Source organism: Littorina saxatilis, linkage group LG10 (assembly GCF_037325665.1).
Source record: "Littorina saxatilis isolate snail1 linkage group LG10, US_GU_Lsax_2.0, whole genome shotgun sequence".
Taxonomy (NCBI): Eukaryota; Metazoa; Mollusca; class Gastropoda; order Littorinimorpha; family Littorinidae; genus Littorina; species Littorina saxatilis.
Window position 1 is genome coordinate 9,823,532 of NC_090254.1, and position 22,404 is coordinate 9,845,935.

General features: G+C 44.0%; 1 protein-coding gene across 2 annotated transcripts in view; it reads right to left on the reverse strand.

Annotated features, from left to right (window-relative positions):
- LOC138978127 (activated Cdc42 kinase-like) overlaps window positions 1–21,664 on the reverse strand; it is a 106,215-nt gene extending 84,551 nt beyond the window's left edge. Inside the window, exon 1 of one of the 2 annotated variants that reach the window (XM_070350773.1) lies at window positions 21,459–21,664. Coding sequence is in view for 1 of the 2 variants with exons in the window: in XM_070350772.1 (XP_070206873.1) it covers window positions 20,452–20,503 (52 nt within the window). In the remaining variant the exon portion in view is untranslated. Of the gene's footprint in view, window positions 1–20,451 lie in introns of both variants that reach the window. The other variant, XM_070350772.1, reaches the window with a different exon arrangement.
- Window positions 21,665–22,404: the final 740 nt, after the last annotated feature.

Genomic DNA, 22,404 nt, shown 5'->3' on the forward strand with positions numbered 1-22,404 from the left:
ACAATAATCCATAGACTTGGAAACTACGGAATTTTTACCCAGCCAAAGCGGCCTTGGGTGGCGTTTGCTCAAAAAACGAATAGTCTTATGTTACCCACCGTATTGTAGTTAGTATGTTCCCAATTTTTGGTGAACTTCCATCCCCAACTGTAGCCCCTGTTCGTGCACAAAGAATCCTTCTTTATCATGTATTATCGGGAAGAACATTTCTCAAGTCGATTACAGTATAGAGTTCTTGGGATACGGTACCTCCAGCTTCGCTGAGATAACATTTTAAAACTGAAAAACCACAGACGTGAAGGAGAAGACATGGTGAGAGATTTTCCTTGAGGCCTAAAAAGAAAATAGGTGTGGTTACGGTAACCCGACCTACCCTATTTTTAGGGGCCGACCCTATAACTTTTTATTACATTTGTCAATAAAAACAAAAAACGCACAAGAAAACGAGTGCAGAAAACGCTATGAAAGCGAAAGCGCCCGAGTCGCACACTTATTTCCCTGTCAAGTAGGTTTAATTTGTACACATTAGAAAAAAAAGTTTAAAAAAAAAAGTGATTGCCTACCTTCCTACCCTATTTTTTGGGGCTATGTTACCGTAACCACACCTATTATTTTTTTTGGCCTGATGAAGAGAGACAGAGATCCTTGAAATGTGCACGTGCAAGACGAGAGAAGGAAACAGGTGTGAGAACGTCCGGAAAGAACCCCGGTGTTGACACCTCGGCTGGTGTGGGCGATACATCAAGACCAGACCAGTGACATCCGATACGTCGCGTCCTCTTCCGTATGACGTACGTGTGTCCAGTCAGTCTACCTACCTGCTTCACTTTCCTTGGTCAGCGCAGACGTTGTGTCGAGTCAGCACAAAACAGCGCTTTGGTGTGGATTGTGTGCGTATAGTTGCATTATGTACAGCTTCTGGTCACGACTTTACTCTCTTAGTCCTACTGTTATCTAAATCGACATCATTACTGATATGAGCCAAATACCGGTTAGCTGCCGTACTTCATCTCGAAGACAGCTTCTATTCTTCTCTTACACCTGACAACATCTGATTTATTGTGTACATCATTATTTGCAACATTTCTGGACGGCATCTACAGATCATCTGTATACATCTGATTTACTACTTCAGAACACACACCTGTGAAGATACACATCCTGCAGTTTAAACACACACGCTTTGTAGATTGCATCTATAGAACCCAAGTATGCGTTTAGGTTCTTGAATATGTCCAATGCAAAGTTGTACAGAGATTGTGTTTGCAGGAAAGATTTCGTACATCGTGTTCAATCTTCGTCAAATAATAAAATGTTAAATTCAACAACAACAACAACAACAACAACAACAACAACAACAACAACAACAACAACAACAACAACAAGAATTGCGTGCACTCTTAAACAAGAAGGGCAAAGCCCATACGACTCACTTGCTTTACACATTTTTCCTACCAAAATACATGTGACCTTGACCCAAGGTCAAGGTCATCCAAGGTCATGCAACACAAAGCTGTTAATTCAAGACATAGGAAGTACAATGGTGCTTATTGGCTCTTTCTACCATGAGATATGGTCACTTTTAGTGGTTCACTACCTTATTTTGGTCACATTTCATAAGGGTCAAAGTGACCTTGACCTTGATCATATGTGACCAAATGTGTCTCATGATGAAAGCATAACATGTGCCCCACATAATTTTTAAGTTTGAAACAGTTATCTTCCATAGTTCAGGGTCAAGGTCACTTCAAAATATGTATACAATCCAACTTTGAAGAGCTCCTGTGACCTTGACCTTGAAGCAAGGTAAACCAAACTGGTATCAAACGATGGGGCTTACTTTGCCCTATATATCATATATAGGTGAGGTATTGAATCTCAAAAACTTCAGAGAAAATGTGAAAAATGTGAAAAATAGCTGTTTTTTAGGCAACATTTATGGCCCCTGCGACCTTGACCTTGAAGCAAGGTCAAGATGCTATGTATGTTTTTTGGGGCCTTGTCATCATACACCATCTTGCCAAATTTGGTACTGATAGACTGAATAGTGTCCAAGAAATATCCAACGTTAAAGTTTTCCGGACGGACGGACGGACGGACGTCCGGACGTCCGGACGGACGGACGGACGACTCGGGTGAGTACATAGACTCACTTTTGCTTCGCATGTGAGTCAAAAATCACCCGCGTACAAGTCAGACGACAGCAACCAGAGGCATACAACTAACTGTCTCTCTCTCTCTCTCTCACTACATACCAGGCATTCTTTATGGCAATTACGGAGTAAGTCATGAATCAACACATGAATATGTCCGCATCAGTCAATGAGTCCCGCGAAATGCAGTAACAGAGTGAACTGTCGAATTTATCATTGATACAGCTTGCGTTTGTCAACATGTGGTTTTGATTTATAATCATAGTCCACACAGCAGTTCTCAAAATCTGCGAATATCACATCAAACACGTTCAATAGAGACATAAACCCGCAGTGACAGCTCTCTTCGTCGCTATTTATCTATGTTGCTGTTTAAGTTGTTTTCTCTCGTTCGTTTGCTTTTGTTCTCTTTTCTTCTTCATAAGAGAGAGACAGAGACAGAGAGACAGAGAGAGAGAGAGACAGAGAGAGACAGAGAGAGAGAGACAGAGAGAGACAGAGAGAGACAGAGAGAGAGAGAGAGAGAGACAGAGAGAGAGAGAGAGAGACAGACAGACAGAGACAGAGAGAGACAGAGAGAGAGACAGAGACAGAGAGACAGAAAGACAGACAAAGAGTCACGAGTCCACAAAAACATGAGAAGCCCAGGACACAAAAGCCAACGCGTATGTCAACAAGAACATACGATTCAAAACACTCCGCCGTCTTTCCTATCGCTGTTGTGACTCACAGCAAACCTGTACAAAATCAACCCTGTACAAGCAAAAAAGAAAACGTTGTGTTTTCTCAGATCCGCTCAAAAACAGCTCCCTCGTGACGTCAATGCGAACAAAGATCCTAGTCTGGGGAGATCTCTCGGGGTAACTACACATCTTTACTATTATCACCCGATACATAAAAAAAAATTTAAAAAACACACACACACACACGATAGAACAGGGATTTGGCTCCCCCCCCCCCCCCCCCCTGATATAAACGGGCTCCCAAACCCTTTCATGTTTTCAATTTTAGGTGTTTATCAACGGGGGATTCTTCACAACAGCAATCTCTTGCCACACCAGGCTGGTGAAAAACGGAAGTTTCTTGGTGTCAGATAAACAAGGGTTTCCGTCTAGCCGAATTGAGCTCCCTTGCTATACACGAGGCTCTCAAAAAATAAACTCGTGCCGTGTCTGATTGGAGGCAGACCTGGAGAGCTCTGGTCTAAAACAGCTGCTGAGAATCCCCCCCCCCCTTCCTTTCTGATCAGCATCTTCACAGCCAAATCGGTTTCAGAAGCTACACTTTTATTGGATAGTGCCAAAGTTTGTGTTTTGGTCTTTTTCACCCTTTCCGCACATCAAAGACGAAGTCGAGCACGTGCACGCGTATGAAGGTATCTTCAATGAAGGACAGTCTTGATTCGTTGAAGGGTATTTACGTCTACAGCGGTTACAGCTGTTAAAAACTTGACCTTTGTCTACGTACTTAATTGTCTGTTGGTGTATCAAACAAATACTACGTTCGTGCAAGAATCACCCAGCAGCGCATTCAGTCATGTACCTCAGGAGCAAGCGTTTAACTTCACGATGCCAACCAATGGATAGATCTCTATCATCCTGATCGTCTGATAGACAAAAATAACTTCCCTTCTCCAAGCACCTGTCTTAATGTGTTGCCGAAAAATGTCAACAAGAAAAAGACTGGGCGTAATGGGGGTTTCTGGTGTATAACAACAACAGCTCCAGGAGTTTCTTCCAGCCAAAACAGCAAATGTCACCGAAGATGTGATAGTGTGTCTAACTTTAGGAAAACGGGCACGACCATGCGAACCCAGACACGTCGTTTAGCAATTTCAACAACAACAAAACAAATTATACCAACTTTCTAATCTCGTATATTCTGATCACTCTGCCGTCAGAGGACAACAACAGTGAAACAAAAAGAACAAGTCGCGAAAAGCGAAAATACAGAATGAAACTGAACGCACTGCATTTTTTTACCGAGACCGTATACTCGTAGCATCGTCAGTCCACCGCTCGTGGCAATGGCAGTTAAATTAACAAGCCAGAATAGCGCGGTAGTGGTTGCGCTGAGCAGGATAGCTTCTTTTTAACTATATCATGTACCAGAACTAAACTAACCATACACCCAAACTCAACGGGGCAGAAGTGGCGGTGTTTGTGGGCGATTTCCAGGTCGAATTCACTGCAGGATTAACACACACACACACACACACACACACACACACACACACACACACACACACACACACACACACACACACACACTTTGTATGATAATTATAGCGTTACCGACAATAAACCAATACCAATCACATAATGCTATCGAGTTCGTTTCGTACGAAGAACAAGTGCACATCACTAAAGGATTCAAACACAAATCAAGCTAACAAAGAAGCGACTGAGACATAATGGACGGTAATCTAATGCAATCCCGATCACACTCTGTCACCCGGACCGTTGTAAAACTGTTCCATCAAGAATCTTATTTCACAAACAAAGGCACTCCTGTGCAAAAAGTGTTTCTCTACACGAGAGACGGATGAGTGTCGACTCTGGCTGACACTAAAGTGGGCAACAAGTACAGGAAATATTGTTTGGAAGTTTGCTTTTTTTGTGCTGTTGTTGCCTGCGGTAATGACAAAGACACATAGGCTAAGATTTTTTCTCTCGTGTCAGCTCTTCTATCATTTTGAGGGGAAAATTAAAAAAAATTGTTTTAATTAAAATGAATTAAAAACAAGTCGCGTAAGGCGAAAATACAACATTTAGTCAAGTAGCTGTCGAACTCACAGAATGAAACTGAACGCAATGCAACGCAGCAAGACCGTATACTCGTAGCATCGTCAGTCCACCGCTCACAGCAAAGGCAGTGAAATTGACAAGAAGAGCGGGGGAGTAGTTGCGCTGAGAAGGATAGCACGCTCTTCTGTACCTCTCTTCGTTTTAACTTTCTGAGCGTGTTTTTAATCCAAACATATCATATCTATATGTTTTTGGAATCAGGAACCGACAAGGAATAAGATGAAAGTGTTTTTAAATTGATTTCGAACATTTAATTTTGATAATAATTTTTATATATTTAATTTTCAGAGCTTGTTTTTAATCCAAATATAACATATTTATATGTTTTTGGAATCAGCAAATGATGGAGAATAAGATGAACGTAAATTTGGATCGTTTTATAAAAAAAAAAATTTTTTTACAATTTTCAGATTTTTAATGACCAAAGTCATTAATTAATTTTTAAGCCACCAAGCTGAAATGCAATACCGAAGTCCGGGCTTCGTCGAAGATTACTTGACCAAAATTTCAACCAATTTGGTTGAAAAATGAGGGCGTGACAGTGCCGCCTCAACTTTCACAAAAAGCCGGATATGACGTCATCAAAGACATTTATCAAAAAAATGAAAAAAACGTCTGGGGATTCCATACCCAGGAACTCTCATGTCAAATTTCATAAAGATCGGTCCAGTAGTTTAGTCTAAATCGCTCTACACACACACACAGACAGACACACACACACACGCACATACACCACGACCCTCGTCTCGATTCCCCCCTCTACGTTAAAACATTTAGTCAAAACTTGACTAAATGTAAAAAAAAGACAAGATCAACTAAGTTACGAGGGTGTGTCAACATATACAGGGCCCATCAGCGTGGGACATTGTCCTAAATAGTGAGGGCCTTGCCGTGAGGGCGTAAAACACAATTTGACGATGAGGCTTAAAACTTGTCTGATAATGATCAGTTTGCAAACGACAGAAGAAGAAGGGGGAAGGAGCGGGAGAAGAAGAAGGAGAAGAAGAAGAAGAAGAAGAAAAAGAAATATGCCATTAGACTGATTCATCAGAAAACCTATGAAATCATTTTTACAAATGATGTGTCGGCATAAACATTCTGTGCCCTACCAGCCTTCGAAAACTCGGCTCGCCTTGAAAATTGATGTCACAGGTGGTTGAAAAAGACGTTCAAGGCCACACACTAAAGTCTCCCGTCGCAGATAAACGGGAGAAAAAGAAAAAAAAAAGAAATGCAAATGCACAGCTAGCGCTCCAAAAAGACACCTCACGGTCGCTTCAAAAGAAGCTATACCTCACGATCGTTCCGCTGAAAACATACATACATGCTTCAATGTAAATACAACACATGAACGGCAAAAGCAACGTACAGGACTGAGCATAAAAAGGACATTCCCTGCATAATGCAATAAACTTGTTTTTGTTTGCCCCACAGCGACAGCAACCTGAAGGGCCAGTTATGTCAAAATAGAAAACGTGTATGTAAAGTGACACAGATGAAGTACGCCAGTGAAAGATGACCCTGTCCGTTAGGGGGGTAAAAAAAAAGGGCTGGCCGGGACGGGAGGTGAGGGAGGGAGGGAGGGGAGGGGGGGTTAGGGTCAGAGTTCATCAAACCAAAACAATCACTTTTCATGTGAGTATTACACAGCACAAGCACACCTAACGCTACTACACTAGGACTCTCTCTAATGTATTTTGTTGATGAAAGAGGACAAGGAAAAACTCAAAATAATCGAGACTAAACGCACTGTGGCCGGGTTTTATTTTGTAACCAAACTTACACAACTATTGACAGTTATACGGCATTCAAGTGTTTGAACATGACTCACGATAGCGACGGACACCTAAAAAATATGAAACCAAAACTTGACCTCAAATGCGGACTTCCTACTCTCTTTTCCCTGTACACGCCCTTTCAAACATGCACGCTTTAACAGCTGAGCCCTTCTTCGGGGGGAAAAAATACGCAAATGCCATTTATTAGCTAATGAATCTTTGGTCGCCAAACCGGCTGCACACTTACATAGAAAAGCAAAGCCCCTTGTGTGCCCCAAAACCACCAAACCCATCCCTGCCCCCCCTCCAGGCTCATATCACGGTGTAAATACTTCTCTTCTTTTTTAACACACACACACACAGACAGACAGACAGACAGACAGACAGAGAGAGAGAGAGAGAGAGAGAGAGAGAGAGAGAGAGAGAGAGAGAGAGAGAGAGAGAGAGAGAGAGAGAGAGTATACATTTGCTGAGAGATTACTAATGTCCAAAACTGCACTTATGATGCAGCAATCCGACCAACAAAAACAAAATTGGCTCGACACATTCACCAGTTTTCAAGACATGTCTCACGGGAGAAGCAGCACTGCTGTGCCAGGCACATTCCCTGACAAGGCAGGAAAACCACACAGATAGGCCGAAGCTGCCTAGACAGCAAGGAATGCAGCGGCTGATAAAAAGTAGGAAGAATTTTTATTCATAACCCCGAAACCCCGCATAAGTTTGCTCAGCAGTTCGTTATCCCCTATCAAGCAACTGGCAGAGCAAAGGAAGTCTTTTCCCGAATTAGCTGGAATTATTGCTCAAGAGTTTTCGCTGGAATGAGCCTCAAGATTATTTGATTGGTTTCAAGGTGGGGAAAAACAGTCACCCCTTCCGAAGAAAGGTTGTTATCAAAAAGGTGTGAGAGCGCGCGCGGCTCTCTCTCTCTCTCTCTCTCTCTCTCTCTCTCTCTCTCTCTCTCTCTCTCTCTCTCTCTCTCTCTCTCTCTCTCTCTCTCTCTCTCTCTCTCTCTCTCTCTCTCTCTCTCTCTCTCTCTCTCTCTCTCTCTCGTCCCCCTCTCTCTTTAGTAATAACAATGAAGCTAGTCCCCTCATCGATTTATCTCTTTCCCGCTCTCTCTAACTCTAAAGCAAGTTTCCTCTCTAACTTCTCTCTCTCTCTCTCACGCGCTCGTGAGCCCTTGCAATGCGATAGAAAATCAATCAATCTCACATCAGGCGAGTGAAAGATGAACAAACCCCAACAGAAAAATAGGATGACATTTCTGTACAGCAGCTGATTTAAAGCCGTAACATGGCACTCACCCAACATTCACCGGAACATAAGCTACTATAGTTGTCACACTATACATTTCAAACTGATGTACTGATCAAAACGACCTCTGACCACATGTAAACAAATCACACTCTCTGGCTGTATGGCAAATTGCAAGCGGATACTAAGTGTGTCCCGCACTGACCCCGGGCGTCCACTACTACAGCTGTATCAACCTCAACAAAAATCCTGCGGCTGAAGCGAAGTAAGACAGGAAATTGGTTGCTCGATAAATCTACAATGAACTTTTCCTTTTGCGTACGCGGACTGCATTCCTCATGTGCACACGGTCTTAATTCGTTGATTTGTTTGATTGTTTGTTTGTGTACGAATGAACTCTTGTTATTGTTTGTTTGTGTACGAATGAACTCTTGTCGATCACTCAGATGGGGAACGGCCGTACAACGTCAAGGACATGCCCTTTGGCCTAAGAACAGTCAGTTCATGTAAGGTCCAGCCCCCCCCCCCCCCCCCCTACCCCGACCAAAACTCCGCGAGCACAGACAAAATGTCCCGGCAGTCTTTCTCTAGCATTCATTAGCAAAGGATATATTTCCTCATCGATCGCAAGAGAGTTGGTCACCAAAAAGCCTGACAACCTCACGGGCATGACCCTTAGGGTTCTGAACATATGAATCTGACCACGGAAATCCCACACCAGTGTGACATCAGCATGCACAATCATCAGGGCATGACCCCCTGCACGCCGAGACAATCTGATTGACAGCTTATCGTCTATTTCTGGCATTTATTAGCAAAGGATCCTCCACGTGCGGTTAACGTACACTTATCGACCGCAATGACATCATGACCCTTAGCCTCAGAACAAAATCGTCACGGAAATCCCAGCGTCATAACTATGCGCACAACCACCAGGGCATGGGGCCAATCAGGACGTTGTTTAAAAAAAAAAAAATTATAACTTATTCAGCCACAAATATAAACATATTCTACATGCATAAAAAGCAAATAAGCCTACAAAACCGCTCCAGTCCAACCATATTCCGCGTACACAATCATTACTTCCATCCCCATTTTGAAATATCGCAACAACAGACTTCCAGATATATAACACGATCATATGTGTTCTCTGTTTGCATGTTTGTCCAGTGTCTTGTCCCCACATAAAGCATATTAACTCTACCTGTCCCAAGATAGGCCAAAATGGTTCTAAGAAGACGTTAAAACTAATTATCATCATCAATCAGGACGAGACAAATTGACTGGCAGCGGGGAAGTGGGTCTATTTCCAGCATTACACATGACAGTTTGTTACCCATCAGTCAATGCCGCAACAACACAATCGGAAACAGACGCGCACCGCTTCCAGAAAGCTGCAGAATCATGAGAATGCTATCACAAAGCCTGTAGAGTATGGCCTTGGCGCTATCATGCACGTGCATTCCGTGCCAGCAGCGTGTGATTTTCTTCCGTGCCAGGCGCTCATTAGGGGCTGGACTCTTGATGCATCATCATAATTATGCAACCCCCAATAGAGACACCGGATCCTATCAATAGTACTATTAGCAATGCAATGGATCATTTTTACAAGACGCGCTATTCCAGCCCTGTTAAAGAGCTGGAAGTAGCATGCAAGCCGTTCAGTCCGTTTGCATGTTACACACTATTCGTAATACTGTATTACTTTTATAACTATTGCACGGCTTTTTAGGTACTTATGGACCTTTAGCAATATTAATTCTTTCCCGCATACGATCGGGATTAATCATCGTCTGTCAAATTGACCACAAATAGAACAATCGCTCCTTGCGTGTTGGCCATAAAGTATTATGTATTCACATAGAGTGACAAGCTTTTTAGCGCGCATGTCAGAAGCGACCGAAATATGGGATGTACTAAAGACGGATACTCACGAGAATACACCATGATTGAACGCCATGTGTTCTTAAAAATGTTTGGTGTTCCTCCGCAAATTTAAGTAAGAGCAGCCTGGGCAATCGCTCCCTCAAACAGTCTCGACTGCTGTCTTGCAGCTCAAAAATTCACAGATAATAAGAACAATTATATCACACAACTCGTCCAAATCCAACCCCTCCATGCATGCAGGGTGGTAACACACTAAGTAATCTAAAGAGCCCAAAAGGCCAACCACTCCTCTTGAGCAGCAATCCCCCCCCCAAAAAAAAAAAAACCACACCCCCACACACACAGCGTCCCTGTCTACAAAAAGGGCCGGAAACAAAAGAGGCTGTCACCGCCATAAAAATCCCACCACCAACGATGCCACGAGCATCTGGGGGACACAGTCATTACTCAGTGCCACCGAGACAATTCTCTGTCTGCACTATGTTATCTCCCCTGAAAGACAGAGCTAGGGCGCCCCAGTCACTAGAGACCCAGTTCCGGTCCGCGCGGGTGTCAGTCGTCTGGCTCCCCACATGGGAATGTCTCATGGCAAAAGACAAAGACTAATATTGCCTAAAGCCTCCTCTGGTGGTTGTCGACATTACGTTGCATCTCCGGTGTTGTGGACTGCGCTTCAGTCTCTCTGCCACGGCCGCCGATCGATCAAACCCTCTCTAAACAAAGAAATAACACCGGTCGGCACAGACAGACTGGACTTGTGGCAAGATGATCACATTAGGATCCTGCCAACTGCATGTTATTGCCTTCTTGGCGATTAGCCAAATGGTTTCAAGCGGAATGTTTCATGAATAAGAGATGGTCACTGCTAAGGATTCTGCGTTAAATCATGTTTATATACAGAATGGCGAAATTCGCTGTTTTGGGTGAAACAATAGAGCTTCGTAGCGAGGTTCGAGCAGGCAAGTAAGTGAAGGCAAGTATTTCTCAATGCAAACAGTTTCAGTACCCCTAAAACGCGTGGGCTTCAATTAATCCACCGCTCGATAACCTGTCTCCAACAGAACAGGCTCTACAGATCTGAAGATCGACTACATTGAAGGCGTTGCGTACGCAGGGCTTACGGAGGCTGGCGAAGAACTCCGCAAATTATCAAGACAAGAAAATCCCAACTGACGCCGCCATTCACGGAGTCAGACGTCTTTTTTTTTTTTTAAACCTCTAGCCTCTTTTCCTCCGAGAAATTGTATTACTTTCTTATCTTCACAGGCAATCGGTCGACAATCCCTCTCCTGTACATCATGAATACCCTATTTAGATCACGTTGCGGCTGGGCCTAGTCTGCAGAAAAACAGTTTTCTGAATCCCAGTGCTAGTGCTGAACAGGGAGACTAAGACTGCCTGCGCTGTGCTACAAAACATGAAGTTGAAGACTTCCTCTCCCGATTCAGTGCTAAAGATAGCGACAACAACAACAACATGCAAGCATTTTCCAGTATTCGTAACTCCACTCTCGTACAAAAGAAATCCTGCATTCAGAGAGAGAGAGGGATAGAGAGAGAGAGAGAGAGAGAGAGAGAGAGAGAGAGAGAGAGAGAGAGAGAGAGAGAGAGAGAGAGAGAGAGGGAGAGACAGAGAGAGAGAGAGGGAGAGAGAGAGGGAGGGAGAGAAGGAGAGAGAGAGAGAGAGAGAGAGAGAGAGAGAGAGAGAGAGAGAGAGAGAGAGAGGGTCAAAGATCAAACACGATTTATGTCACATTGTGCACAATACACACTGCACAACCACTAGCACAACAATAGATCTCATAACATTGCATTATTTCTACTGACAGTATGGCGCACCCAAATGAAATGAAAAGGGACGCGGCAGAGTAGCCGAGGGGTATGGGGGAGAGATTATTGAAGAGACACCAAGACAAAAGAGAATGCTAATAGGACCAATGAATGTCAAAATTCCGAGAAAGCTCAGAATTCGACCCGGAAGCCAAAACAAGCCCCACAAAGGTCCCTTTTTGCACAGACACGAAATGGCTCTCGGGCATCAAAAGAACGCCCACTGTGTCTATTCCAGCCGCTGCAAAGCGAGCAGAAAAACGGGTCTCACGTGCACACACAAAAAATCAAAACAATCCTGAGAGGCAAACAAGAGTTAAAAGAGCTTCAAGGCATGGAGAGGTTGGCGTTCCCCGACTCAATGCCATTTCACATCATGCAGCAGCAATAACTGGCAACATATGCTGCACCCTGCCTCGCAAATGCCAAAAAGTGTGCACACTCCGACTTGCTGAAGGTCGCAGAGGCGCGAGAGAGGAAAGGTAATATAGCGGCACATAATGTGTAAAACGATGTGTATGGACCATGTTGTTTGTTTGCTTAACGCCCAGCCGACCACGAAGGGCCATATCAGGGCGGTGCTGCTTTGACATATATATAAGCTACTCACAAAAAGTTAAGGATCACTTGCACACAAGTTCATAACTTTCCAAATAAGAAAGCAAATGCGTTCGTACTTGGCAAACGTTTAATTCAATGCTTTAGTGATAACGATACAACATTTCCTTCAATTTCGAGCAATCGTGTGGTCTGTACATTTTATCAAAGTGTGTACGTATCGAAATTTAATTTCACAAAGTCGTTGAAATCAGAAGACATGGCATTCAGATGCTCCCAAAAGTTCAGTAATGCGTGTAACCGCCCTGGCTGTTCTGGCACTCGACGCAGCGAGTCCTCATAGAGTTGACCAGTGTGGTGAAGATCCTCTGTGGAAGCGCCTACCACTCAGCCTGCAGCATCTGGTGGAGGTGCTGGACATCCCTGGGAGGGGGGTGGTTGCTCCTCACTTTGCGATCCAACTCATCCCAGAGGTTCTCAATCGGGTTGAGATCGGGACTGCATGCTGGCCACTCCATTCTGTTGACTCCAGACTGCTGCAGGAAGTCGTTGACCACCCTTGCCCTGTGGGGGCGAGCGTTGTCATCCTGGTAGACAGCCTGCGGTCCCATCTGCTGCGGTGTAGGCACAGCCAGCGGTCAAAGGATCTCATCCCGGTATCGGAGGCCAGTCAGGTTACCCTGTACGTGAAACAAGTGTGTTCTGTGGTGAAGGCTGAAGGCCCCCCAGACCATTACAGAACCTCCACCAAAGGCTACCTTTTCTTGGACAATGGCGTCAATGTAGCGTTCCCCTTGGAGCATCCAGACCCTCAGTCGGTCGTCGTTGTGGTTCAGGGTGAAGCGTGATTCAACACTGAACAGGACCTGGGACCATTGCTGACGTGTCCACCTCACGTGACGTCTGCAGAAGGCGCGGCGTGCTGCCCTATGGGCTGGAGTTAAGCGTGGCCGTACAGCTGGGCGACGAGAATGGAGGTTAAACCCATGAAGGCGATTCCGTATGGTCTGCTGGCTGATGTTGGTGTTAGTAGCCACCCTCAGCTGCCTTCGAATAATGCTGGAAGAGGCTGTTCTTGTTTGCAAGGCTAGTCGTTCAATGAGACGATCTTCACGTGGAGTTGTCTTCTTTGGTCGCCGAGGTCTGCGTCTTCCCGGGACCCTCCCAGTGGCTGTGAAACGTTAAATCAGTCTGACAATGACCGAGATGGACACGTGAAGTCGCCTGGCCACTTCTCGCTTGGGGACACCATCTTGGAACCATGCAACAGCTCGTCCCCTCTCAAACTCGTTCAATTTTCGTCGTGGAGGCATTGTCAGATAATGCCTAATACTGGTGGTATGTCTTCTCAAAAAGCCAAGCAAGTGACAGCATCTCACACATAAACAGCAGTGCTTGCACGTGCATAATGGTTTTTCCGTGTGGCTTGTGCAATGTGTTCGGGCTGAACGGTCCAACACAAGGTCCTTTTTCGCAAGTTTCCGCTTTTTCTTTTGCTACCAAGCTCAGTAGTAGAGAATCCCGTGCAATTTTCCCACTAACACAACATCGCCCACTTACAGCTGAACAAGAATTCATAACAATTTGGTTTGACTGAGAAAGAAATAACAGTAGCGAACTGATTTTATTGAGCACCTGTTTTCTCATAGTGATCCTTAACTTTTTGTGAGTAGTGTATAACGTGCGCCACACACAAGACAGAAGTCGCAGCACAGGCTTCGTGTCTCACCCAGTCACATTATTCTGACACCGGACCAACCAGTCCTAGCACTAACCCCATAATGCCAGACGCCAGGCGGAGCAGCCACCAGATTGCCAATTTTAAAGTCTTAGGTATGACCCGGCCGGGGTTCAAACCCACGACCTCCTGATCACGGGGCGGACGCCTTACCACTAGGCCAACCGTGCCGGTTGTATGGACCATGTGTGCGTTCATAGTCGAAGCGGTGGGGGTGGGGGCATAGAAAAGGAGAACGCCATGCCATCTCTTTCATTCACTTCGGAATTGGATCTCAGGATTAATCCCGATTGTCAATCGAAGAAATTATTGTCAATCGAAGAAATGTAACCATCGTCTGATGTCAGTTTACAATCACATGATTATTGCGAAGAATAAAAGACAAGAATTCTTAACAACTGTAAGTAAGAACAGACGTTGTGTGGTATGAAGGTCACAATCATTTGCTGAAAGACACCAATAAAGTTTGGAGAGAGAATACATGCATCAGAAAAGAGTAGCATGATGACAGCCTTTGACAGGGTACTGCACATAATGTAGTGAGAGAGAGAGAGAGAGCGGGGGGGCACCACCCCAGTGCACCCATGTATATTTGAAGTACGATTACAACAGCTAGTACCCTACACAGGCATTCGGTGTACTTGGAAGGAAAGGTTAAGTGTGGCACAGTCTACGTGCACGCTTCCCTCTCCGATGCGCAGCAGGTGCTGAGGCAGAAAGGTGGAACCACACCTGACCACTTGCAGACTCCGGAATTCTCACCGCAGAGCAGCAAAACTTGACCTTCTGTATATATATATCTCTGATATTTATTGGAGATATGCACCCTTGCTTGTTCTGCTTCTAATAGTAATAAAACAATTGTTTTCCTCTATCAGATCCTCGCTGTCCAATTACAACATTTTTATGTCACGACATAATACTCTCACCGTGTACCTCTTAGCGCCGTGGGCACTCGACCCTCAGTCACTAAGCTCTGCGGGTAGCCAGAAAGGATTCGAGTCAAATTGTATCTGCAAAAATCATGGCTAGAGTGGCGGAGTCATAGAATAACTCAGAATTAGTATAAACTTTTTCCTGGCACATTGACAACATTGGAGTATAGGGAAGAGATGCGCGTCTAATACAAATATTTGCTTCATGACCTGGGTTTTTTTTTACGACACGAATTCTGTTCAGCCCCATACCGTGCGAGTACACACATTAACACAAAAACTCTCTCAATGGACTGAGGGGCTTCGACGGATCGACATCAGTTTCCAACAATGCAACATTAACATGGGCATGCATAATTGCATGACGTTCTTACATGAACCTGGGTCTTTATTCACTTCTATTTTGGACATGACTTTTCACGAGTAAGCACAAAAATCTGCCGTTCAATTCAGCGCTAAAGGAAACCCCAGGTAAGTGGGTGCAGAGGTACAAAGGGACAATTTGCCCCTCACACACAGGGAGCATTCTTTTCAACCCTAAGTGCACCTATTGAAACGTTCGGGCGCACTGCCAGAAAAATAAATCCATAATATAGCTGTCCTCTAACTGACGTGCAGGTACAGGGGGGGTAATAAATGTTCACGCAACTGTGAACAGACACAGCGAAGACAACGTTCAGTGAGTTTATTGATGGGAGGGTAGGGACTCCGCCAAGTTATCCACAGTTAATGGTACAAGACCAGATCTGTACAAGATCAAAAGAACCCGGCTAACCGTGAATAAAAGAGCTCTGACGTCTATTTAAAGAGTCTGGTGTATGGTTATTCTAATTCCGAGTCACTAAATTCAGCTTTTTATATCAGGTAATATCAACTCCTTCAGCTGAAGAGACCCTCACTATCCAAGCATAAGAAAGCATCCTCGACGCGACACATGCAACAGCTCGCTCAACACCCACCAATAACCCAACCCACACAGAAATCAATTTGGCCAAAGTAGACCATACTACACCACGAATACACCCGAAATCTTCCTAGTTTTTAGCATGTAGTGTGTCTTCTCCAAGAATTAATATCAGTAAAGTAGGTCACAACGCACACAAAATTGTCCCAGTTTTTAACCTGTGTAGTTTTTACTCAAAACGTTACCCACGAAACTGTCTCAGTTAATGACAATCCCATCCCACGCTGGCTGTCGCTTAAAAATAGAAAAGGGATTTATTTAATTAGGTTCTTTTTTCCAGTAATCAATAGGCTTCAAGTTCAAGAGGCCCTGACTGAAAACGTCCGCATAGCATTGCCTTGCACCACAGACAAAAGTTCTCAGACCGCTCCTGGCAAAGGCTTGAGTGCACCCGCCTCTGTGAAGCTGTATTCTACCACATGATTGTACTACTTGTACTTCACACAGCGTGGTGTGGCCAACTCACTAGGGAGTGTGCAAGATTGGCGCCGTGCCACCTTTTTACTGGCAGTGACACCAATACATTGACCCTGGCTTCCTTTGGGCATTGAAAACAAAAACAAAAGAGCTCAGTGCTGGGTGCGAATCCCTTTCAGTAGTCAATGCTAATCGGAAGAGCAATTTCTTTCTGTTTTTGTGTTGTGTGTGTGTGAGGGGGGAGGGGGGGACATACGTATGTTATGAAGTTTGCCATCAAACAAACGGCATCTTGTTATAATCGTTTCACCCACACAATATAAGTGTTGTTGCCAGCCTAAGAAGACAATAGGTCATTTGGATCTCCCTAAAAAAAAACCACCAATAGGTCCAAATGCCCTGGCTTTAAAAAAGCAATAGGTAAAAAACATTTTACAACATTGTTGCAACTTTTACTTTTAGCATCTTTTTGGGGGCAACATTTTCAGGCTATTCGCGTTTTTCCCTTTCCTTCTTATTCTGAACCTGTTTCAAGTCCTTTGACATTGCTTTGATGTCGCTTCCTAGTTTTAATTGTTCATAAACTTTGCGAGGAGAAAGAGCCTGACATTCCTGGCCTACCCTTTCCAATACAGTGCCCGATGTGCGAATGTAGGGATCCTGCCTGATCTTCGCATTACCATGCCGTAGTATTATATTGATGAACTTTCCGCTGTTTGCGCCGTTTTCGGTAAATAGGTACACCGGCTGGATCGGGTAATTCCGTAAACGCGGCCTCAAGTGTCAATGACGACAAACACGGACTCGGCACCGAGTGCATTTTCACTCGTAGCGAACATGAGCATTTTGATTGGGGTTTGTTTTCCGACTTTGCAACTCCCATTCCATTCATTGCAGACCTTGTCCGCCTTGTACGAATATGTATAGATCTGTCAGTTGACCACCAAAACGTAAAAACTATCGGTCCATCGACCGGACAAGGCTAGGTCCAATGCGTCAAATCAGAAAGTAATGCGTCAGAGACCGAAGACCGAGGCCTGGCAACAACACTGCAATATTGCTTCATCGTCCATGCTAAAATCAATCGTATCTCTCGCGACTTGTCACGGACAGCAAGCAAGCGCTATTTCCACTGTCAACCTGCTTCAAGGAGTCTGTGCTGAATGCACACAAATCAAGTTATGCCTCATCTATGAAACGCCATAGTGTTTATTGCATGATATGTACATGAAGGGGGCTGTACTTTCACCCAGCGTCTAAGCTCACATATCGATCAATCCTAACCATATCGACTTTCATAGAATTTAACATATCGATCTGTATTCACAGTCGGCCTTAGACTAGCTACCACTGCGTGCGAGGGCACAGTGACACAACTTTGCTTTGCTTGGATACATAGGCATAGATCAAAAACCCTTTGTTTGCCAAACGATACCGTTACCAGCAAATCCTTCGTTTAGTCAAGCGGTGGCTTCACCCGGCTACTCAAGTTACGCTCCACCTGAGTGATAAGAAAACCCATAACCTGTCTGGAAACCATGTAGTACTACATTTCATTTGATTCAAGCCCTAAAACTAAGAGGGTCACAAAGGGGTACACACACGATGGTATTGAATTTGAAGTGAAATGCTTCTGTCAGAGGGTTTGTGTGAAATAACTCATTGTTCTGCCTACCATAATGTTGTCAGTAGACATCCCTCTCACTCCAGCCTCCTCCTCCCCACCCCCCACCCCCCCCTACAGCCCCAAAGGTCTTTTCCTCTGCTGACAGTTTTATGAACCCCACACCATAGTGAGAAAAAAACACAAAGAACCACCACGCGATCTAGTACACAAAGCGCAACAAATGTCAAATCACATAAAATAAATGTTAAAACCAAAACAACAAGCTGACAACCAACTGCCATGGAAGTGGAATGTGCTCTACCCAAATGAAATCCAGTTGCAGTGGCTGGTGAGAAATGGAGACAGCAGTATGTGTCTCCCATGTCAGCACAGGACACCTTTCAGACAAGTTTTATGTGCAAAGTAAACACTCGGTGACACTCGTCACTGAAGTGGGTTTTTTAATCCCCTCCTCACTGGTTGCAACTTGAAACTATCACCGGACTGCAAATTACACTGTAACTGTAAGTGCTCACGAGTTACTATCAGTGTCTTGAGCATGCAGGAGACTACTTCCTAAATTGCGTCTTTCATGAGGGGAAAGGTTAAGGAAATTGTCAACATACAGTAAGTGCTGTTGTACAGCATATGTTCTCAAAAACAAGGAATACTAATAGTTGGTACTGGTAGATGTATTAAAGTCACTAAATTAACAAAAGCACTGATGAAAAATAAAACGCTTGTGTGTTCCCATGTCCTTATCCTGACTAGGTAAAAAGTTTAATCAAATGAACCAATCCCAGACGTAACCTGCTCTCAATGAAAGACTCTCAAAAATAAACCTGACAACACTTGGCAGTTGGCACGAAGACAGAAACGAAGCCTCAGACAAAATCCACATTGAATTTAAAATGCCTTGACTATACTGTATTAGTATACAATTTAAAATATGTCACAAATCAACAGTGTTTGCACGCTTTAATCAAATCCTCTCCTGTGTAACTAAAGGAATGAAAAATGTAACAGCAAGGCTAAACTATGCATACACGTACAGTATCACTGCTATCAGCAGACACAACTTTGAGGCAACAACTGACAGTATCAAGGAAGATCAACACATACAAAATAATAACAGCTAGAGAAATCGACACAAAGCTCAACAATCAAAGCCAGGAACACAAGCAGAAGACAAAAGGAACAAGAAGGCAGTCAGTGAGTCACTGCAAGCAAACTTTAAACTAAGGCCAAAACAAAAATAGGTACATGGTTAAGGTAACATAGCCACAAAAAAAAGGGTAGGAAGGTAGACAATCACTTTTTTTCTTAACTTTTTTTTCTAATGTGTACAAATTAAACCTACTTGACAGGGAAATAAGTGTGCGACTCGAGCGCTTTCGCTTTCATTGCGTTTTCTGCACTCGGGTGGTTTTTTTTTTTTTACAAATGTAATAAAAAAGTTATAGGGTCGGCCCAAGGACTACTACACGGCCCCTAAAAATAGGGTAGGTCAGGTTACCGTAACCACACCTATTTATTTTTTAGGCCTAAGACTAAATGATGGCAACCTCATGAACGGCAAAACTAACACTATTTAGAGGGTTTTACTTTTATGTGGTTCAGAGAAGCCTTTCACATGGATGGACACATACAATGTGTTTCTTGTTTATGTAAACTTTAAGATAAATTAATTGTGCACACGACACGAATGTGTGTGTCCAATAGGCACTGTAGGGATCATCCTCTTAATCGATCAGTCAATGTGAAAAATCTGGTTTACAAGATGGTTCATACAGGTTATAAACGAAAAACATTAGCTCTATGTAATTAGTCAAATAAGCTCAACTGCTCAATCTCTTGATCAAGATCTACAGTGGAGTCCAGCTATAACGAACCTGGGTATAACGAAATCCCATACACACAAACAAAGCTCTGTTCTGCTCATCATAACATTGCTAGCTGCCCTTTCATGCTAGAAGCAGAATGCTACCACATGAAACAGTCTTAATAATTTGTTAATGTTAGTGAGCAATTAGTGAATTACTGTACTTCTTCTTCTTCTTCAGCGTTCGACGAGGAATTACTGTACTGATTCTGTCAGCATAAAAGATGATGAAATCTTGGTTTTGATTTGATTTGACTGTTGTTGCTTTTTGGGTCCAGCAGACCATATACTGATATAGGCCAAATCAGGACCCCATGAAATCTTGGTTAACAATTTAATTGAGAAAATGTAATATTGAGCAGTGACAGAAATGAACAAATACCAAAAGATATTCCAATACAAACATTAACCTGTGTTTGAGTGAAAAAGGGTATAGAGTTTGTCTGGATCATCAAGAATAATTCGGATTCAAGAAAAAATAGAAGTCAAATGGTCACAAATGGTCACAATCCACATGGTTAATTGGACGAGTCATTGCGATATATATAAGAGGAATGCCAATGCAAAAGCCAAGAACAGATTAGTGCAGCTGCTTTATCAAGATCACCAAGCATACATGCCTCTTTAATCATTCACTTACCTGGTTTAAGTTTAACCTCCTTGGACGTTCTGACTGATTTACGAGACTCCATTTTTGCAGGCAGTGTTGAGTGCTTGTCAAAACCCACACAGTACAGCACAACAACCTGAGCACAGCAGTGTGCTCTACACTACTCAAACATCAACAATGAAGATGCACAAGGGGACCACAGAACACACGTGGTGTAAACATGAACCTGATGAAGTGTGGATGGTGAACAAAATATGCTGACTTTCACATTCAAGTCTGCCGCAAATCAAACAATCCTGCTACCAGTACCACTAATCTATGTTTCAGTTTGAAATCCTTGTCATCATGCAACTTGCCTGAAGGGATGATTCAAAGGCAAATGGCATTCAAATAACTTTCCTGTTTTGTAAAAATTGTTGTTGCTATTTTTTCGGGGGATAGTACCGTAATAAATCCAATAGCTCTCCTCTGTGTAAAGTCTTTTGTGGTAAGTTTGTCAACAATGTCACAGAAAGCGTATCCAGTGGAATAAATGTATCATCACTGATCAGTTATCCCTCAATAAACTGGTGTTGCGAACTTGGCATCCTTCATAAAACTAAAAGTAGACGCACATTTGTATCCAGCAACAGAGCTCCACGTTGTGTATTATGCTTGAACGACCTGTTCTCACACCCACACAGTCTGAAACTGTATTGTGCCAGGCGGCAGTTCAAACAGTCTGCACCGACACTGCAGACGTGCTGTTTTCAGTTTGTCCAACACTTCAACAACTTCAGTGAAACCAGAACAGTGTCGCAAATGAGTGGCATGCCCCGATGTACTTTCATGTCAACACCGGCACGATTCACAACAAAGCGAGGTGGTTGCCGGCTATGTCTGGCAGCCGAGCACTAGCTCTGGCATTCAGGGAAGGTGCGCGCTCTACTCTGTGACCGAAGTGCAGTCAAAACACACCAAACACACACAGGGGGTCTAGACAAACTACACAAAATTCAACACACCAGAGCCGATGACACGCATGCTGTGACACTTACCGACTTATTTCTCGCTAAACGTAACCCAATTACAACTTGTCGCTACTCCGATCGGGTCTGTGAGTCACTGCATTCCACGTGCAGTGTGCAAGCGGCACAGGATCACAGCTACCACTAGCATCTTTGTGTGCCTTCCATCACAGACTTTCACCGGATATCGACTGCTACAGCACCGCTCGCACTGCCGTCTGACGGGCAGAGAGGCAAGAGGCAGCAACTCCGCACACAAGAGCGCGCGGGATTACGGAACCTGAACACACGCGACTGGTGTTGAACAAAGGCAGTGCAAGTGTGCACAAAGATAGCGAATCATCGTCCGGGCGCTTCGGACACAATAAGGCCTTTTGTTCTTGACCACCGTGTGGTAATTGCGCCAAAAACCACCAGCTGCTGTGAGGAAAAGGGAGACTGAACTACATCGCACTGGGCCCACACACAGACACAACTGAAACACCAACACTGATACAAGGCCTCCGCGATAAAGTTGAAAAGCAAAATACTAGTGGAGACTGACGCGAGACGTGCACACCCATTCATAACCAGAGACATTCGATCGGTTTCACTGTTCACATTGCTGTTTACATTGCTCTTCCGAGCTGACGATGCAGTCGCGGGCTTCATTTGACGGAGAGAAATTGTTATCATGATTTCCTTTTCAGTGATCAGCTTAAATCTCAATGGGGAAACGGAGCTGATACGGTAGGCTATATAAGCTGAGAACTGACAAGACCGACAAAGGGCCGCTGACAGTGACAAGATGTTCAGTCACACTGGACTGACTCGACTTGCAACAAACCGCCCACAGGGTACCTCGAGTCGATTTTTGTTCTTCTACGAGTTCGAACCCAGGTCGATTCATCTGATAAACAAAGGGACGTAATTAAGCGCCCTAAATCAGTGCATACTACATGTGTAATGGAGTAAGTGAGACTGAATTATGCGGAAC